At 36.4% G+C, this 19,465-nt stretch overlaps 1 protein-coding gene across 4 annotated transcripts; it reads right to left on the bottom strand.

The window, feature by feature from the left end:
- Positions 1-78: 78 nt before the first annotated feature.
- lifrb (LIF receptor subunit alpha b) lies at positions 79-19,305 on the bottom strand. Of its 4 annotated transcripts, XM_047805735.1 has the most exons (19): positions 18,268-18,430; positions 17,923-17,990; positions 16,697-16,803; positions 11,514-11,695; positions 11,234-11,384; positions 9,410-9,655; positions 8,843-8,960; positions 7,687-7,814; positions 7,421-7,563; positions 6,715-6,868; positions 5,830-5,891; positions 5,522-5,738; positions 5,253-5,435; positions 4,858-4,956; positions 4,175-4,336; positions 3,910-4,032; positions 2,865-2,949; positions 2,699-2,762; positions 79-848 (listed from the first exon to the last, which is right to left on the bottom strand). In XM_047805735.1, the coding sequence occupies exons 3-19, from the start codon at positions 16,764-16,766 to the stop codon at positions 516-518; spliced, it is 2,520 nt and encodes an 839-aa protein (XP_047661691.1). In that variant the 5' UTR covers positions 16,767-16,803; positions 17,923-17,990; positions 18,268-18,430; the 3' UTR covers positions 79-515. The 4 variants fall into 4 exon arrangements, with proteins under 4 accessions (XP_047661691.1, XP_026995754.2, XP_047661692.1 ...); XM_027139953.2 differs by lacking the exons at positions 17,923-17,990; positions 18,268-18,430 and adding an exon at positions 19,166-19,305; XM_047805736.1 differs by lacking the exon at positions 17,923-17,990 and having other exon boundaries at positions 4,858-4,905; positions 18,268-18,432.
- Positions 19,306-19,465: the final 160 nt, after the last annotated feature.

Raw genomic sequence — 19,465 nt, 5'->3', positions numbered from 1 at the left:
ATATGTGATTTGCAGCTGCTCTACAGTCAGCTCTGATGTTATTGAAAGTTAATAAACAGCTTCTGCCCAATCATAGAATTCAACAATAACATGCTACACATTTAATTAACTCATGTAACTAAAAATCACAGTACATAAAGAGCCCTAGATCAGAGCCCAACACACAGAAATCATACATCAGGGATATGATGTGTTTATTCTGAACATTATAAACATCTGCCAAGATCCTTGCTGCAAGATATACAATAAGATCATAAAAAATATATGTACATAAATACAGTGTTCATATAAAAAATAATGAGGCCATCTTTTTAATGCTCCAAAAATAATAAAACAAAAAGCTTACTGGCATAAGAAAATGCATGAGAAAATGAACTTTGTAGTGAGTGAGGAAATCTATTACAAGTCTGATCTAACAATTTAATTCCAGCTCAGACATCTGATGAGTTTTTCCTTATAATGTGTTTCAGTTGTGCTAATGGTTAGACACTAGTGAGCATCTAGAGAGGTTAATGCTACAGGCTGCCATTCAGTGTCTGAGGCATGTAACATGACACAAAACTGGTATCAGCAGCAGGCATCAGAATGATGTTGTATGTTGGGTTTGGAATACCAGGACACGGAAGCTCCTTGTAAGAAAAGTCAACTTCAATGATAGGGAGAGTTTGTGGTTCAGTTTTAGGTGATTGATACCCTTCAGAACATGTGTGAGGACTGTTGAACGCCTGGGCTTCTCTGTGATCTTTCTGTAGCTCTGTTGCAACAGGACGGATTTCCAGACTGTTTACTTTCAAAACTTGACTTTCTTCACATAACAGCTGATCATTCACTTGCCATTGATAAACACTCTACAAAATAAAAGACCCAAATGAGTTGTGTTATTCATTTTATAATTTAGAACCAAAGAGAGAACAGTGGGAGTATATTTATATGTTTTGTGTGTTTTGGTTCTTGTGTACACATTTAACATCATTTAAATCTTAACATCATGCAGATTTCATTCAGATATTCAAGAATGCAAGTACAGGAATCAGATAAAATACCAAGGAATTACATTTTACCTCAAAAGTATTCCATAAGCCACGTTTGAAGTTTGAAATGTGCTTCTACAATTTGCATTTGCATACTTTCTGTATTTTACTGGCACAATTATGATGTCAAAATGTACACAGGCTAATGAATCTAATATTTAAATTTGTAAAATTATAAAATATATTAAACAAATTACTAAATAGTTTCAAGACAATTTTAATCATTTCAAGCTTTAACATGTCTTGCTACATTAGCAAAACATACTGCCAACAAAACCAGAAGATTTAAAGCCTGAAATCGGTATGATTTGCTTTTCTTTTTTTTCCATTGCAGCTTTAAGACCGCAATTACCACAAACTCTTTTGTTAAAATTTGAATGAATTTCCTTGCAACACAAGTACACTTTTTTGACCATATACTGTAGTCACAGTCAAAGAAAAATTATTTATAAAATCACACTCCCTTTTCCTTCTGGATCCTCTCAAGGTTTCTTCCTTATATCGTCTCATGGGGTTCATATCGCCTCAGATCACCTTTACCTCTGGTTTGCTCATTAAGGATAAATCAATAAAGGAAAAGTTTATCCCAAATATATAATTTATAAATATGTGACGGTCATTGTTAAAACCGTTGTACAAATAAAACTGAGTTGAATTGTGCAGTTTGAATATTCAGACATTCACTTTAACACCATTTGTACATATACAGCAGAATTAACCTGTCTTAACTTACAGTATGTCCAGTACAGTATGAAATTAAACTAAGACTCTTAGCTCTGTGACTTTATTATGTTTTAGCTTAGTGACACTGTGTCAGCATCCACATCAGCAAAGTCTGTCCACTCCTTTTAACAGTGGAGACCGGAATGTAAAATATAAAAATTCAGAATAACTTTTTTTATTTATCCAAAATGAGTAAGGGAACGATGGCATCAAAAACTCCCTGAGACGATATGAGTTAGAAACCTTCAGAGAAACCAGGCTCAAAGGGGAAGCCATCCTCATCTGAGTGACACCAGAGAGTGTGATTATAAAATAATGTCCTTTTCTACAACTGCACATAGTCAAGTGCGGATGTGTAACCATTATTGAAACTCAATTTCAATTCAATTTATTTGTAAAGCTCTTTTAACAATTTCCCATTGTCTCAAAGCAGTATGGAAACAGAAGCGAGAGAAAAAGAAATAAATATATAATCATAATAATAATAAGAAAAAATTAAAATAAATAAGTGAATATATACAATTGAAGTTCAAAATTAATTTTAAAAAGATTAACTGAAAATTTAAAATACTATATATCTATCCCTAATGCGCAAGCCGGAGGCTTATGAGGATATGAGGAAGAAACCTTGAGAGGAACCAGGGTCAGAAGGGAACCTATCCTCATTTGGGTGACACTCTACAGTAGATATTGTAAATGTAAATAATGTCCTTAATACAACAGTTTATAATAGAACTGAAATTGAATTGAAATTGAATTGAAATCGAACTGAAAATAATGTCAAGAAATTATCTCAAGATTATGAGCAATATATAAGTATGAGCACCAATTTGATATTTGGGATAAATGGAAGTGTGTGACTGTGACAGTTTTCTTCACATTCTTGATATAAAGCACGACGCACTCTGCAAGCAGGGAGTTACAGACGAGCAATGAGGACTCACTTTTTTAAGAAATTCTGCCGAAATCCTCGGTTGGGGAACCTCAGGCCACAGTGTTGATTTCAAACTGATGGATTAATTCAAGCACAGTGAGGGGAAACTTTAGCACTGAACAGTCTAAGAGGTTATATCATTAAATGTATTGTGTAAAAAAAAAAAGGTTTCATACCATTCCCTATTACGACAGGCAAAGACTGCAGCGATGCAAAGGATAAAAATCAATAAAGCCAGACCAACTGCCATGTATATGTCAACTGCAGAAAAAAGAAAGGTTATATTTCCAGACAGCTCTCAGCATGCACATTACTATCATGTATACATGATTGATATGGATGCATTGTAGTCAAACTACAGGAGGTTCGAGTTAAATGACATTACACTACATGAAAACGCACCTCTTATCTTTTCTAGACAGTTACAGTAATAAAATGTGTTAAATCCATTCACACCCTTGAAACTACAGCCTTTGCATGTTTCTTAATAAGTAGATAATAGGTGCCTACTCCCAAAAGTGAAAAAGGAGAAAATTGCATTTCAAGATTCAGCTTCAATTCTACTGCAACACACTAACACACTAATTGTCTAAAAGTTTCTCATTGATTTTCATTTAATGTAATGATTCATAAATAAATAAATATAAACAATCTAGAGTCTTCATGGTCTTATTTATTATGAGGTCTATTTTATACCAAATTTTTTCCTTGTCTTGGTTTACTGTCAACCTAATGATAAGGCTTAAAATGTTTTTAAAAACATGAATTGTACCACCTATTCTATTCTCAGGCTATAAGGTGCTTCCACAAAAATGACAGTGGTGCATCATCAGTGCTGTTTTTTCATGTTTGAAGCTGTTTCCAGGTATAAGTCTGGTTATCATTAAAATTGTGTCAGGTGCACAATTAACAAGGGCAATAATAATTGTATAATGCAAATATTGTTTTAATGTAAAAAAGGTTATAAGTGTACTAAAAGGTACACTACTAAAGTACCTAAAGTAGTACTAAAAGATACTAATAAAGCCAATACACTGACACATAAACCCAAACATGTTTTCCAAATTGTAGCTACTTGAATAAATCACATATTTAGAAAGACAATAAATGAATTGGATCTCTCGCTCACTTGGTCTGATAACTAAGGAATTTGAAACCCATTAAACCATTTACTGTAATTGCATTACTGTACAAGCCTATTAAACTATTACAGACACTAACCCAGAGGATTAATTTTCACAGAGATATCATTTCCAGGACCTTCTCCTGCAGATGTGAAGGCCTTCACTGTGAATTTGTAGGTTTCCACAGGAAGACTGAACATGTACTTTTGAATACTGGGGTCTTGAATTAACAGAATGAAAATTTCACAAGTTATTTTTGTATTATTAAACAGTGCAAAAAACAATGCAAATATTAATGAATTCTCTCCAAATATTTTTTTATATATATTTTGTTTAGAGATGTGAGAGGTAAGATCACTTACCAGATATAACAACATTCTTTTCATCTCCACCATCAGAAATGTAGGACAAATTATAACCTTTTATAAAGCCCCTCTGCATCTGTTCACTCACATTTCCCCAGGACAGGTAAATATTTAAGCCCTCCAGCCATCCTTTTAGATCCTGAACTCTTCCTGTTGGAGCTGGAAAGGCAGATAATGACAAATTAAAATGACAAATGTACAGGATAGAAGCAACATGTTTGATGTCATTGTATTTGCTCATAAAGTAAAGCATAATTTGCAGTCAAATAATAAACAAGAATAAACAAGTCACTTTCTCTACATCTAGGAAGATGGCCTATGGATAAAGGACTTTAAAAAAAGAAAGGGGCCACTGCTCCTTCAATGACACTAACACAGAGGCCACACCTCCGTCACTGACACTGTCACAGAGGCCACACCTCCTTCACTGACACTGTCACAGAGGCCACACCTCCTTCACTGAAACTGTCACAGAGGCCACACCTCCGTCACTGACACTGTCACAGAGGCCACACCTCCTTCACTGACACATAGGCCACACCTCCTTCACTGACACATAGACCACACCTCCTTCACTGATAGTCACAGAGGCTACAGCTACTTCACTGACTGTCACGGAGGCCTCATTTTCTCAGCCGCGTTCAACTGAAAGTTAAAAGAAAGGAATACTGAGTACTTACGCAGCTCTACCACATAGCCTTCTCTCCTCTGCAGCAAGGACAGTGGTCCTGAAATGCAGCCATAAACCGAAAGCGTGTATTTCACTCCCTCTTTTATGTCTGTGTCCATAACAAAGCATAAACGGGGTGAAAATGATGATAAATATACAGAAAAATTCCATAACCTTCCCTGTATTTAAGGTTATGATTATAACTTTTCACACTGTACAAAATCTCAGTAAAATCTTGCCTGAGTCTTTAATAACCATGACAGGTTACATTTAATGGTATATAACAGAGTCACATAAAATTAGCTTAATGTAATACAGATCTGCTGTTATTTCTATGTATGTTCTCATTTTGGTAGATTTTTTTTTTGGTTATACAGTATATGCATTCATTTTCTAGTTACTGACCTGAGTCAATCACTGCACTGAAGCGATCAGAAGGAATTTTTTTCCAATTTACTGTACACTGATGTGGTTCATAAGTTGGATACCAGTCCAGCACATAGCCACAATTGGACCTAAGGCTAGGTTCCCAGGACATATGAAAGTTTCTGTTAATTCCTTCAATAACACTTGTATTAACACCATCACCTGTGAAAAGAATGAGGAAAATAAAGTCACAACATTGTTGAGTTATTATTCGGCTCATTTATAGTAAATCCAATATCTCTCTTAACCTGGAGGCAGGCTGGGGATGGTGATGATGGAGGGATGAGAGACACCAGCAGCGTTTTTAGCAGATATGGAAATGACGGGTTGGGTTTCTGCACTGCCTGCTTTCAGCTTGTGACAGAGATCGGCTGGTGATTTGGTGATGCGCTCTGTACTCATGTCTGTTGAGGATTTCATATCCAGCTCATAGCCTGTAATCTCACCATTCCTCTGAGATGCTTTCTATGGAACAGATAGACAACAAAAATATACAATTTTAATTTACAATCAGTGTATCTGGCTTTGTTATAATGACAAATTCAAATGCACTTACTTTCCACACAACATATGTGTGTTCACCAGAAACCTGCATCCACACATCTACAGCTTCTGGAACTTTAAGAAAAGCAGTCCATGAGACAGACACACACACACACACACACACACACACACACACACACACACACACACACACGGAAAAGTGGTGTGATGGAGCAGAGTTAAATGTATCTTTTTTCTCTACTGTTTCACATGTCTCATTTACAGGACAAATCAAAACAAAGATAAACAACAACAACAATAATAATAACACTATAATATGTAATGTGTCTTTTTTTCACTGCTTGTTGAAATAAACTTTTAATAAAAAAATTCTGATTTTAATTAAATAAAAATCTGATCATGTGACCATTCTGATGAATGATCACATGATTAGATGTGCTCAGGTTCACACTGTTGCTAATTTTGCACATAAATTGTCAAAATCTAATGCTGAAATTGCCCAAAAACTGCTTTTGAAGTTGAAGAGGAATGTTTGTGAAGTCAGCAAGTAATAATATAGGCTATGGAGTTATTTTTATATAATGCATTAAATAGGGGATGTCCAGAGGGAGCCCCCCTCTGGAGTATTAACCACTGAGATGATTTACTGCCTGTCAGATATTTAAGCCGGCTCCACTGATACCACTATGCAAAGTATTGTTAGTTCTGGCTACATTACCAAGCCTTCCAGAACCGTTGGATTTTCTCATAGCTTGGATTTGTTTGCCTTGCTGTTTTGCTACTCTTTCTAATTTTTAACTGTTGTTTTTTTTGTTTGCTCTACCTTTTCTCAAATAAACTCTGCAAATGGATTCCATCGCCTATGCCTGGAAACAGTTATTATTATAAGAAGGATTTTTTATTTTTATTTGAATCTGTGAATATGTTTATTGCTTACTGTCTTCACTGGTGATGAAGGTGATGAGGTCGCTCCAGTCACCCCATTTATAAAAATGCTCACGAGAACCGCATTGTATGCGAGTCTTATATTCAGTAAAGGGCTTCAGATCTGCCAAGACCAATGAAGTCAGTCCTTTTCCTTTAAAGGTTTCCTATGGAGAAAAGATACATTAGTGATACAATAAGTTGAGAATAAGAAATAAACAATAATAAAGTGGTGTGATGAAGTGGTGACAAGACATCCTCAAATGTTTAATTCCTCTTGAAAAACTGCAATTTTCCAGCATTTACTTTTTATCTATGAACTTCCTATCAAACTTTTGTAATCAGTTTTAGTTACATTTAATAGAGTGGAACATCTCTAAAATCCAAGTGAGGAACTCAATCAAAAATTAAAAGCACAGAGTTCACCACCTTAAGGCAGGTTTGCATCACCTCAAAGTGTGGTCTTTGAAGAAAAAGGGAAAAAGGGGGGGGAAAATAGCTCCAACAATAAGTCACTTTCTTTGGTGTCACTCTATGCCAGCTTCAGAATCAAAAAGGGGGCACAGCTCAGTGTTACAAACTGGAACTGTATGTTACAATTGTTGCAACGGATGTGAGATATCCTGAGAATATGTATAGTGTTCCTGAGTCAGGCAGTGACATAACTGTGTTTATTTTAATTTTGCTTGAACTATTCCTTTAATTAAAATAACACTTACATTAATGATGATCCCGTTGACCTCCACTTGGCAAGTCATAGAAAAGAAGCTATACTTCGGGAGACTGGTCCATTTCCATTCAAGAGTTGCATTTCTTGCAGTGAGCTGATTAACGGAGAGGAGCGTTGGTGCTTTAAGGTGAACTACAAAGAAGTTGGAAGATGTTAGTTACTAATATATTAATAGAACAAATCTGGGAAATATCTCAGCCTTTAAACTACGATTTAGAGAATCACTATTTAGAGAATCACTGTGCTATACTTTACCCCTGTGTTTTGGATCAGCTGTGTCAAAGATTATCGTTGTGCCAAAATTATTTCTGGCAATTAGGGTCCAATTCATCACTCCTCTGTCTATGGTGTTGTCAACAACACAATACCCAGGTTCACACAACCTAATTGAGACACACAATAAAGCATTTATGAAAATTCCCTTGAAAGGAAAACTAAGTGTAGGCTAAACACACATTGTACAATCAACTGAAAAAAAGGTTTCTGAACTGAAAAAAAGTAAATGATAAGTAATCAGTTCTCCACTAAGAATTTATTGCGTGTGTAACAATACACTCTGGTCATATTATTATTGTTGTTGTAAAAATGCTGTACTATTTTTTTTTTATTATTATATAAATATTTGTAACTAATTTGAATAAAAAGCTTTTTATCCTTGTAAAATAAATAATTGTTAAAAGTTCTATAATCAAAGGTTTAATATTGTAAACAATACTTTCAGCATATCAAACATTTTAAAAGAAAAAAATCTCCTAAAAATGTTGATGTGTTTGAATAATCTTTGACGTCTTCCAATAAGTGTTCAGGACTCAGTTACAGTCTCAGACCAAGTCTAGTTTAAGTCTAGTCTGGTAAATACCATAAATGTAGTTTGTACCATGAATCTATTTGTCTAGAGACATTTTTGTTCGATAGCTTTTCTGTTAGCTCTTGGATCTAGAGGGATCATACAAACAGAGTTTAGATCATCCAAAACATACCGAAGATACTGGTTCACACTAAGCTAAGATGCACTAATTAGTAAAACCACTAATTACTGCTGGAATGTATAGTATACAGCTGTGTATGATTCATGACTCATAATCCCACTATCAGGTACGAGCCAGAAGAAGAGGAGTTCTCATCTGAGGCTGGTTTCTCTCTAGATTTCCTCCTCATATCATCATATCATAAATAAAATAAAATAATGAGAAAGTTAGAAATTAAATTAAATTGAATTAATAAATTAAGCTTCCACTCAAATATCTAAATGTCCAAAAAAAAAAAAAAAAAAAACTCAGCAGACTTTTCATGCATCTTAGAACTGCATTTAAGTGCACCAACAAAATTATAGGAAGCAATAATGTAATTTTCTTCCTAAAGAAACTTTACAGTCACTGTTTTTTATACTGCAGAAATGTTAGTGTCATACCTTCCATTGATGGAGTAATTTGTGCTTAATTTTGAAATAGTCGCTTGTTCAGTCCAGCGACACTCCACAGAAATGAGATTTCGAGTCTCACATATAATGTTGTGGTCCTTAGGTGGATCTGCAATAACAGCTCATGTCAGGACGAATATTTATTAAATAACTTATCTAATTAGTACAAGCTGTTACTAATATCTCATATTGCTGGTCTGCTCAGAAGCTGTCACTTAGTTCACAGAGCATTAACATTATTTTATGACACATTATATTTTGGCTTTTAACCACATTTTTGGGAAGTTAGAAAGAGAATGTTCTATAAAAATGAAGTTGTTTTCTTGCCCAATATTTGTAGTGCTCATTTGACTGATGACTGAATTTTTCCTCTATTTATAAATGTGTTAAAGTGTGTTAGTATGTCAAAAAAAAAAAAAAAAAAAAAAAAAAACCAAGCAAACAGAAATCTTAACCATTAATCCTGCCATAACATCAGATAATTTAACAGTCACCAACCTGGTTCTTTACTTAACAAAAGTGGATTTTACTGGAATCCATGTAGTGGATTATACTTACAGCCAATGTAATAAGTTGAGCCCTGATCACCGCATATTATATCAAAGCCACTTGGCGGAGATGGTTGAGCATATCTCATAGGCTTAGTCACATACGTCCGGTTGGTGATTCGAATTGTGAAATCAGGAGAACTAAACTTATCATTTCCTGGTTTTTGGATACAGCAGAAACTGATACTCTCATTAACCAGTGCATAATAGTTGAGAGGATATATTTTTATGTCTGTTATGTCAGGTGTGTCGTTTCCTGTAAGGTGAAGAAGAAGAAGAAAATGACACTATTCCTTGACTTGAATAATGCTTTATATACAGAGCAGTATTTACTTGTCATAATTATTCTGATACAGTTTCAGATTTAGTGTCATGTCACAATTTACACACTTCCTAAGAGAAATTTAGAAAATACTGTATATATGAATGTACAGTATGGAACCCCAGACAATTTCCAGTGTTTGGATCAGCAATTTCATTTTGATCAGTCAAATAACTGAAGGACACAGTAATATTTCAGTAGTGAAATGAGGTTTGTTGGATTAACAGAAAATGAGCAATATGCATCAAAACAAAATTAGACAGGTGCATAAATTTGGGCACCCCAACAGAAATCGCATCAATATTTAGTAGAGCTTCCTTAAGCAGAAATAACAGCCTCTAGATGCTTCCTATTGCCTGTAATGAGTGTCTGGATTCTGGATGAATGTATTTTGGACAATTCCTCCTAACAAAACATCTCCAGTTCAGTTAGGTTTGATGGTTGCCGAGCATAAACAGCCCGCTTCAAATCACCCCACAGATGTTCAGTGATATTCAGGTCTGGGGACTGGGATGGCCATTCCAGAACATTGTACTTGTTCCGATGAATAAATGCCAGAGTAGATTTTGAGCAGTGTTTTGGGTCGTTGTTTTGTTGAAATATCCAGTTCAGGTATAACTTCAACTTTATGACTAATTCCTCAACATTATTCTCAAGAATCTGCTGATATTGCCAAATTTTACTGTGGGTAGCAAGTGTTTTTCTTGGAATGCTGTGTTCTTTTGTTTCATCACTACACAGCAGCTTATTCCATAATGAAGCTGGCTTGTCCAAATGCGTGCTTGCATACCTTAATCGACTCGGTTTGTGTCGTGTGTACAGAAAAGGCTTCTTTCGCATCACTCTCCCGTACAGCTTCACCTTGTTCAAAGTGCGCTGAATTGTTGAACAATGCACAGGATACCGTTGTAGGTCTTTGGAGGTGGTCTGTGGGCTGTTGTTGACCGTTCTCACCATCCTTTGCCTTTGCCTCTCCCATATTTTACGTGGCCTGCCACTTCTGGCCTTAACAAGATGTGTGCCTCTGGTCTTCCATTTCCTCACGATGTTCCTCACAGTGGACACTGACAGCTTATATCTTATAGCTTGATAATTTTTTGTAGCCTTCCCCTAAACCATAATGTTGCACAGTCTTTGTTTTCAGTTCATTTGAGAGCTGTTTTGAGACCTCTAGGATGCCGCTCTTAAGACGAGATTCAAAGAGAACAACTTGCAATTGGTCACCTTAAATACCTTTTCTCATGATTGGATGCACCTGTCCATGAAGGTCAAGTCTTAATGAGCTCACCAAACCAATTAATCAGTGCTAAGTAGTCACAGGTATTCAAATCAACAAAATGGCAAGGGTGCCCAAATGTATGCACCTGTCTTATTTCGTTTTGATGCATACTGCACATTTTCTGTTAATCCAATAATCCAATAAACCACATTGCTGACTCATTCATGAGCAACACATCACAACCTCACACTGTTTATTTGGGTAAAAACAGAGTGTTCAAAATGAATATGCACCAAGTAAAATCGTCATAGGTGTCCAGGCACTGGTGCGATCCTGTTCTCTGTAGCGCAGCTGGACAGAATGTGACACACACTGCAGTGGGAATGGTGATGTCCAGCTCCATTTATACTTCCCTGATGGATTTGCTTTCAATTCTATTGTTTCCTATCAGAGGCAGTAGAGGGAAAAAGCAAAGATTTACATCAAATAGCTCAAGGAATCAGCACACCTACATACTGAACACTATAATTAAAATAAGAATAAAATATCTGTATAATGTAAACATCCACTTACATTATGAACCGGTTTATTAGTTTGCTCAGTATAGAAAATATTTATGTCATAAGTGACTCTGTCTGGTTTGATACTGTTGAGGAAACCATCCTTCCACTCAACATACATCTTCCAAACACCTAAATCTTGCGAGACGTCATCTGTGTAAACGTTCACCATCTCAGGGACAGTTAGTAGCTGTGCTGTTAACAGAATGTTATAATCAATAGCATGTTGGCACATGAAATCTGCAGATATTTTACATTTACAGCATTTGGCAGCTCTATGTGGAAATAATTATTATCTAATTATTATAATAATTGTATCTTTGTGCAGATCAGTAATGTGGGCTTTTCCTCCACCTGTGTGACTTCCTGTGTGATGAACTTTTTTCCATCAAATCAAGGCCAGCTTACTTTTTTTACTATTGCTCAGATAGGTGTCTCTGCAGTTTTACCAGCAGATGATTCCTTTTGTAGAGGAAATGAAGCCTGATTCCTGCTACAAACTGTGTTGTATTATTTGATGGTATGTATATCTAATTTTTTATTTATAATTTTTTATTTTAGTTACAATCAATCTTAATAGTAATATTTTGAAAATGTCTCAAAAATTTATTAGTCATAGATCACATTCCTGAATCTCTCTGCCTATACAACCATGCTGTTCGAAGAAAACTGAACATTGTAAATATAAACCTCAGTGAATTAGCTTCATCCCGCTCCTCCTGACAAAGGGGTGTATGGGCTATGTTTCCACTTTCAGTAAAACTAACATTTAAGGCCATCCTCAACATTGCCATTATGCAAAGTATTCAACCAAGAAACGGCGGGCTCCACAACCACCAAAGCCTCCGGGCCCAGCCCGCCCTCCCCCTCCATCTGAGAGGGCACTCCGACCTCTGCCTCAACGTCAGGGATCACACCAGCCCTCATCTGCAAACAGCACTGGTAACTGATATGTGTTGGGTCCCCGCTATGACAGCAGTAACAATCAGAAATGTTTTCAGAACAAGCGGGAGCCCAATGTCCCTTTAGCTTTCCCTATCTCTGTCCTGATATGTGATAGAAAGACGAAGGCCCTCTCCAGCCGCAGGACAACTCTATCTAATCTACTGCCTTTAAGACGTCATTCCGAGATGGAGACAGGGCCAAAACCAGTTACTGTTAAATTAGCACTTCTGAACATCCGTTCATTAAAGAACAAATCATTTTTAGTTAATGATCTTATCACCACTAACAACCTGGACTTCATGTTTCTAAATGAAACCTGGTTAGATGACAGCTGCAGCGCTACAGTCCTCAATGAATCAGCCCCACCCAACTTTACTTTTATAAGTGTCTGTAGAGCTGTTAGAAGAGGTGGAGGAATAGCTGCTTTATTTAAAGATGCCTTTCAATGCAAGCAAGTGTTACTTGGTGATCACCAGTCTTTTGAATATTTGTGTATCACTCTAAAAGGTACACCACGCATTCTGTTTACAATTATTTATAGGCCTCCCAAATACACCCCAACTTTTGTTGATGAATTCACAGAACTTTTATCAACAATCTCCTCTGAATTTGATTATTTTGTTATTGCTGGAGATTTCAACATTCATATAGACAATGCAGAAAACAATACTGCAATTGAACTGTTAAATGTTTTAAACACTTTTGATCTGACCCAGCACGTGCAAGGTCCTACACACAATAGGGGACACACTCTTGATCTGCTCATTAGCAAAGGTCTAAACATTCCATCCATGTTATCAAGGATGAAGCGCTATCTGACCATTTCTGTGTTTACTTTGATTTATTGATCTGTCCTGCCACTGATGCTAGATCTGTCCATGTTCATAAATGAAGGTTCATAAATGAAGACACCAGTGAGGTATTTATGAAGGCTATATCAATGTTGCCAAACATATCGGCAGACTCTGTTGATGTTCTCCTTGAAAATTTTAACTTAAAAGTAAAAGATGTTATTGATGGTATAGCTCCAGTAAAGGTCAGGATGATCACTGGCAGACGTAAAGCACCTTGGAGAAACACAACAGCGGTACAGAGCATGAAAAGAACATGCAGAAAAGCTGAACGTATGTGGCGGAAAACAAAACTTGAAGTACATTATAGCATCTATAAGGACAGTCTTCGTGCTTTCAATGTAGAACTAGGCACAGCTAGACAGATCTTCTTCTCTAACATTATAAACAACAACATAAATAACACTCACACTCTTTTTGCTACTGTAGAGAGACTAACAAACCCCCCAAATCAAGTTCCTAGTGAAATGCTCTCTGACAACAAATGCAATGAGTTTGCAACCTTTTTCTCTGAGAAAATCAGTAATATCCGAATGGCAATCAATACGGCCTCATATTGTAATGTAGTCAGTCAGAACTCACTACAACAACCTCAAAAATTTGTCATTTTCTCAGAATTTGACATAATTGATATAAAAACCCTGGAAGAAACAGTACAACATCTTAAAGCATCAACTTGCAGCCTTGACACCCTCCCCACATCCTTTCTCAAAAAGGTACGTAACTGCTTAGAAACTGACCTCTTAAAAATAGTAAATACCTCTCTGCTCACAGGCACTTTTCCAGAGTCCCTATAAACAGCAGTAAGCCTCTCCTAAAAAAGAGTAACCTAGACAAAACCATACTTAGCAACTACAGACCAATCTCTAATCTTCCTTTTATAGGCAAGATCATTGAAAAGGTTGTTTTCAATCAGCTGAACAAATTCTTAAACTCAAATGGCTACCTGGACGATTTTCAATCTGGTTTCCGCCAGCATCATAGCACAGAGACAGTGCTCATAAAGATAATAAATGATATTCGCTTAAACTCTGATTCGGGTAAAATATCAGTGCTGGTGCTACTAGATCTTAGTGCTGCCTTTGACACGGTAGATCACACCATACTCTTACGTAGACTGGAAAACTGGGTAGGGCTTTCTGGGATGGTCCTCAAATGGTTTAAATCATACCTAAAAGGGAGAGGTTACTATGTGAACATAGGTAACCATAAATCTGAGTGGACATCCATGACATGTGGAGTCCCAAAGGGCTCAATTCTTGCACCGCTTCTCTTTAATTTGTATATGCTCCCATTTGGTCAAATAATGAAAAAGAACCAAATTGCTTACCACAGCTATGCAGATGACACCCAGATATACTTAGCCCTGTCCCCTAATGACTACAGCCCCATTGACTCTCTATGTAAGTGCACTGATGAAATTAACAGTTGGATGCGTCAAAACTTCCTCCAGTTAAACAAAGACAAAACCGAAGTCATTGTATTCGGAAATAAAGATGAAACTCTCAAGGTTAACACACACCTTGACTCTAGGGGTCTAAAGACACAAAATAAAGTCAGAAATCTTGGTGTAATTTTAGAGTCTGACCTTAATTTCAGTAGTCATATGAAAGCGATAAGCAAATCAGCTTACTACCATCTCAGAAATATAGCCAGAATTAGATGTTTTGTCTCAAGCCAGGACTTAGAGAAACTGGTTCATGCTTTCATCACCAGCAGGGTGGATTATTGTAATGGACTCCTTACTGGGATCCCCAAAAAGACCATTAGACAGCTGCAGCTCATACAGAACGCTGCTGCCAGAATTCTGACCAGAACCAAACAATCTGAGCACATCACTCCAGTCCTCAGGTCCTTACACTGGCTTCCAGTTACATTTAGAATAGATTTTAAAGTATTGTTACTGGTTTATAAATCCTTTCATGGCTTAGGACCGAAATACATTACAGATATACTAACTGAATATAAACCAAGCAGACGACTCAGATCATTAGGATCAGGTCAGTTAGAGATACCAAGGGTTCACTCAAAACAAGGTGCGTCAGCATTTAGTTATTACGCCACCTATAGCTGGAATCAGCTTCCAGAAGAGATCAGATGTGCTTCAACAGTAGACACTTTTAAATCAAGATTAAAAACACATCTGTTTAACTCTGCATTTACTGAATGAGCTCTGTGCTGCTTCACACTGACTGCACTTTTTATCCAAATCACTTTTACTCCTGTTTTATTCTTTTTAACAGATTTTAAACTGTTTTTTTTATTAAAATCACATCTATTTTCTTTGTTATTTGTTCTTGTTAGGATTTTATCCTGTTTCTTATTTTTAATATATATATATTCTCTTTTATAAACTGTATCCTAATTTCTATGTAAAGCACTTTGAATGAGCTCGGTGTATGAAATGTGCTATACAAATAAACTTGCCTTGCCTTGCCTTGTATGCCTTGCGGATTGTATTTACCCATTGTATTTACCTTTAAGACCATGCTCTCTATTTGTTTGCCTGCCCTTTCTTTCAATAAATCTGCACATGGATTCGACAGGATGACCTACAGGTCGACAGGATGAACCACAGGTGATGGTTGCTCACCATAGTAAAGTCCTTGTAGCCTACCAAGGGCAAATTGCGGCATTACAGGCCACCAATGTTCACCTCGTCCAGTTAACGGAGGCCAACCACCTGATCATCCATGTGACCCACAGACTCACTGTGTTTACGTCGAACGTCAAAGCTGAAAAATGTTAATTTAATCACCGACCACCATAACCTGGTATATAATAAGCTCCAAGCATCTCAGTCCATGTAAAGCACAGGGGCCCTGTTCTTCACCCGGTTCAATTTCACTGTCGTATACCAACCCAGTTCCAAGAACAGCAAGGCAGATGGTCTATCCAATTACTACAACCCTCTGCATCAACCACATGCAATAGAGCCCATCTTATGCCCATGATTTGCAGGTTAATTTTTTTTCTGAATAAGTGTGGACTTTATGAGTTGAGTTCACAGGGACAGTTCCACAGCAATCGAACTCACAACACCCCCTACTGGTAATCTCAGGTTCAGTACCACTGTGCACTTCATGGTCCACTTTACCATTTTTTATGCAAACTGTGATCTGTTACAAACTAAACTGCCAGCATGAAAGCTTCCTAAAACATAAATAATGTAATTCTGTCCGTTTTGTTAGTCTATAGTGCCAGTACCAACTGAAAATAGTATATAGATCACACACAAAATCAGGCCTAAAGGATGGTTATTGGATTTTTTGCAGCTTATCATTTACATTACATTTATGTTTATTTTACATGATCATTTATTTATTTATTTATTTATTTATTTATTTATTTATTTATCAATCATAAAAATGTGTGCTTTTGTGCTGTGGTGCAGACTCACCATCTTGTTTTCCTTGTATGATCAGCAACGAGAACACAGCACACAGAAACCACAAACACACACAAGCCATGAGGATTATTCACACAGGTCTGATGAGTAAGGAGATGCTGGAGAAACAATAAAGGGATTTTAGTGGCTAGGAATATATGGAAAAACCATAATGCCCTACTGTCCGGAAAGTCTGTGCTTCCTGCTGTATTTTTGGATTTTGGCCAACAAAAACTTTTCATATCCTATGCACTGTTTCACACAAACACCTCATGCAAAACTTCTGTTTTACATATTACACAGTTCATGCTTTGAATGTGAGATAGATTAAATGATTTGATGTGGATATTCCAAAAGACCCAAAGATAATCAGCTTAAAACAAGCGCTTCATCACACAACATTTCACATAGCAAAACATGACAAAAAAGCTAGCAGGAAGCTATCAGTTTAGAATCAATACTGAGAATCAGCCAACATGCATGTCTAATATTCTTGTATTTAAAATGGCAACAGTGCATCATTAGTTGGATTATACCTACACTTAAAAGTAATGATAACTTTAACTAGCAGAATGTAAATTATACAATAACATTTGGTGGATTTAGCTAGTAAATGTATTTTTTTTTAAATAGTATTTTAGCTAGAACAGATAACGCTTTTGTAGAGGCAGCTCATCGATCAGTTTGCTCGCTCAGATAAACAGTATTATTATTGTCTTTGTTGCTGGCATGATACCCTCATGACTTCAAATCTTTAAAATGTATGTTTCACAATATGAATATATGAATGTTAATAATAAATATCAAACGGTTCAAATGGAGTGTGTTAACACTTAAAATGATTGCCATATTACATTTTTCTCTATCCCAAACTACTCTAACAAAGCCAAAAAAAAAATTATTAAAGCTCTTAACCATGCCATTGATGGGGCAAAATGGATTTCTTCGCGTATGACCTAACACCAAAATCAATAAAGCTATAGCCACAGAAGGGCCTTACAGTCTAACACAGCATCTCTCAATCCTTCTCATTAAACTCTCAAATTATTTATTTCCTCACAGGCGCAAACATAAATGTCTGTCTATTACACTTACAAAAAGCACTTCATACACTAAAAAATGGTACTATAGAGTACCTTGGCACTAATGTGGTGTATCTTTAGTGTGTGTATTACATTGTAATTAGAAAATTACAACAGTTAAAGTACATAATTGGACTTTAAGAACCAAACCTGCACCTTTAATCTTTATGCCCATTGACACAAACTTTTCCAGGTAAAATGTAACACACAAGCTTTGGTCGAGCCTAAAGACACTATAAACACACAATAATAACTATAACCACACAATAATAACTATAAATAAAACAATAACAACCCAGTGACTGAGCAGAAATATCGATATGTTAATTATCGGGTTCAAAATACCGGCAAATCGAAACATCACGTTAAACAGCTTGATTAGTATTAGATTACTTTAAAACACACTGTAAACATATCTAACACTAAAGGAACTATTCAGAGGGACAAAAAATCGTCTCCAAGTCTAATGTGAAACTGCGTTGTTTTAAACATCCGACATACCGAAAAGTTCCTCTTCTTTAAGCCGTCTGAAGGTGAAATGTGGTTCTGACTTCATTAAAACAACAATACAGAATTAAATGAAAAGCAGAGGGATGTGGACTCGTAGTGCGATATAATGTGATTCCAGAGAGAAAAGCAGAAATGGGAGTGTTTGAGACAGAGAGGAGGTTCATACTGGAAGAGGACGCAACTGTTCCTGGGAAAAGGAAACGGCGGTGTTGACTAACATCTCAGTGCAGGATTGACATCTATAATACGACTTTCCAGAAGAAACACGTGGGCAACGTCTCTCAAATGTGACCTCTCATGATAATAAACTACTTCACTATTTTACCCATTTGCATATTTATTCGTTTATTGATGCATCCATTAAGAACGTTTTATTTTGTTTGTGTGTGTCAACACCCCAAAAACAAACCAATGGATATGAAACCGAAAGGTACCGACGCTGCTTCTAACTTACTGCTATATCCTCGTTCAAAGATCCCGTGGGCGCGCGCGCTCTAGTTAAAACGCACATGAACGCGCGAAGAAAAACACGTATATCAGCTGGCAGGTGAGAATCACCACATAATACCTGCCGGTTAACCCCGCCCCCTCAGTCAACAGCCGTCGCTAGATACGCCCCTTTCAACCACAATAACAAGGTGACTATTTGACTTGTTTTAGATTTAGTGGAATTTTCCTGTGGGTTCAGACTGAAGAGGTCACACCCCAGGGGAATAGTGTAATTCAGTACCCAGGGAATCTAGACACATTAAATATATTCTGAGTGCACCAAAGAAATGGCACAAACCCTGAAAAAGTAATACACTCCCTGTTTGTGTTTAAACAGAGCCTGTTTTTATCACAGGCCACCTTATAATGTCATTGTAAAAACAAAAAACACTTTACTTACCAATAAAGCTTGTGTTCATTTAACAGCATTTATCTCAACATGTCAATTCTGAATCATCGTTCAGTTTATGGCCTACAAAAGTAATTTTGTCTAAGAGAAAACTTCTCTAACTTGTGATTTCGTCACAGTACTTCTCTAACTTGTGATTTCGTCACAGTGTGTTGTGTAAGTAGCGACCTGCCCATGAACTCTTGCATGTAATATGGTGTTACAGCAAGAAGCTGAAATAGACCTCACTAGATTGTCAGTTTTAGCTTGTTACATTAGCACTAAACTTGGAACACTAAATCTAAACAAAAC

Source organism: Tachysurus fulvidraco, chromosome 21, assembly GCF_022655615.1.
Source record: "Tachysurus fulvidraco isolate hzauxx_2018 chromosome 21, HZAU_PFXX_2.0, whole genome shotgun sequence".
NCBI classification, from domain to species: Eukaryota; Metazoa; Chordata; class Actinopteri; order Siluriformes; family Bagridae; genus Tachysurus; species Tachysurus fulvidraco.
This window is presented reverse-complemented; position numbering and strand designations above follow the sequence as displayed.

What these genes read in the sequence shown, in the direction of transcription:
- lifrb (XM_027139953.2), bottom strand. Translation starts at nt 16,766, where the DNA reads ATGGCTTGTGTGTGTTTGTGGTTTCTGTGTGCTGTGTTCTCGTTGCTG. An exon ending in ACCTATGACGATTTTACTTG is followed by an intron (nt 9,656 to 11,233) that starts GTGCATATTCAT and finishes TTCACCTTACAG; the next exon opens with GAAACGACACACCTGACATA. An exon ending in AGGCTATGTGGTAGAGCTGC is followed by an intron (nt 4,337 to 4,857) that starts GTAAGTACTCAG and finishes CTGCCTTTCCAG; the next exon opens with CTCCAACAGGAAGAGTTCAG.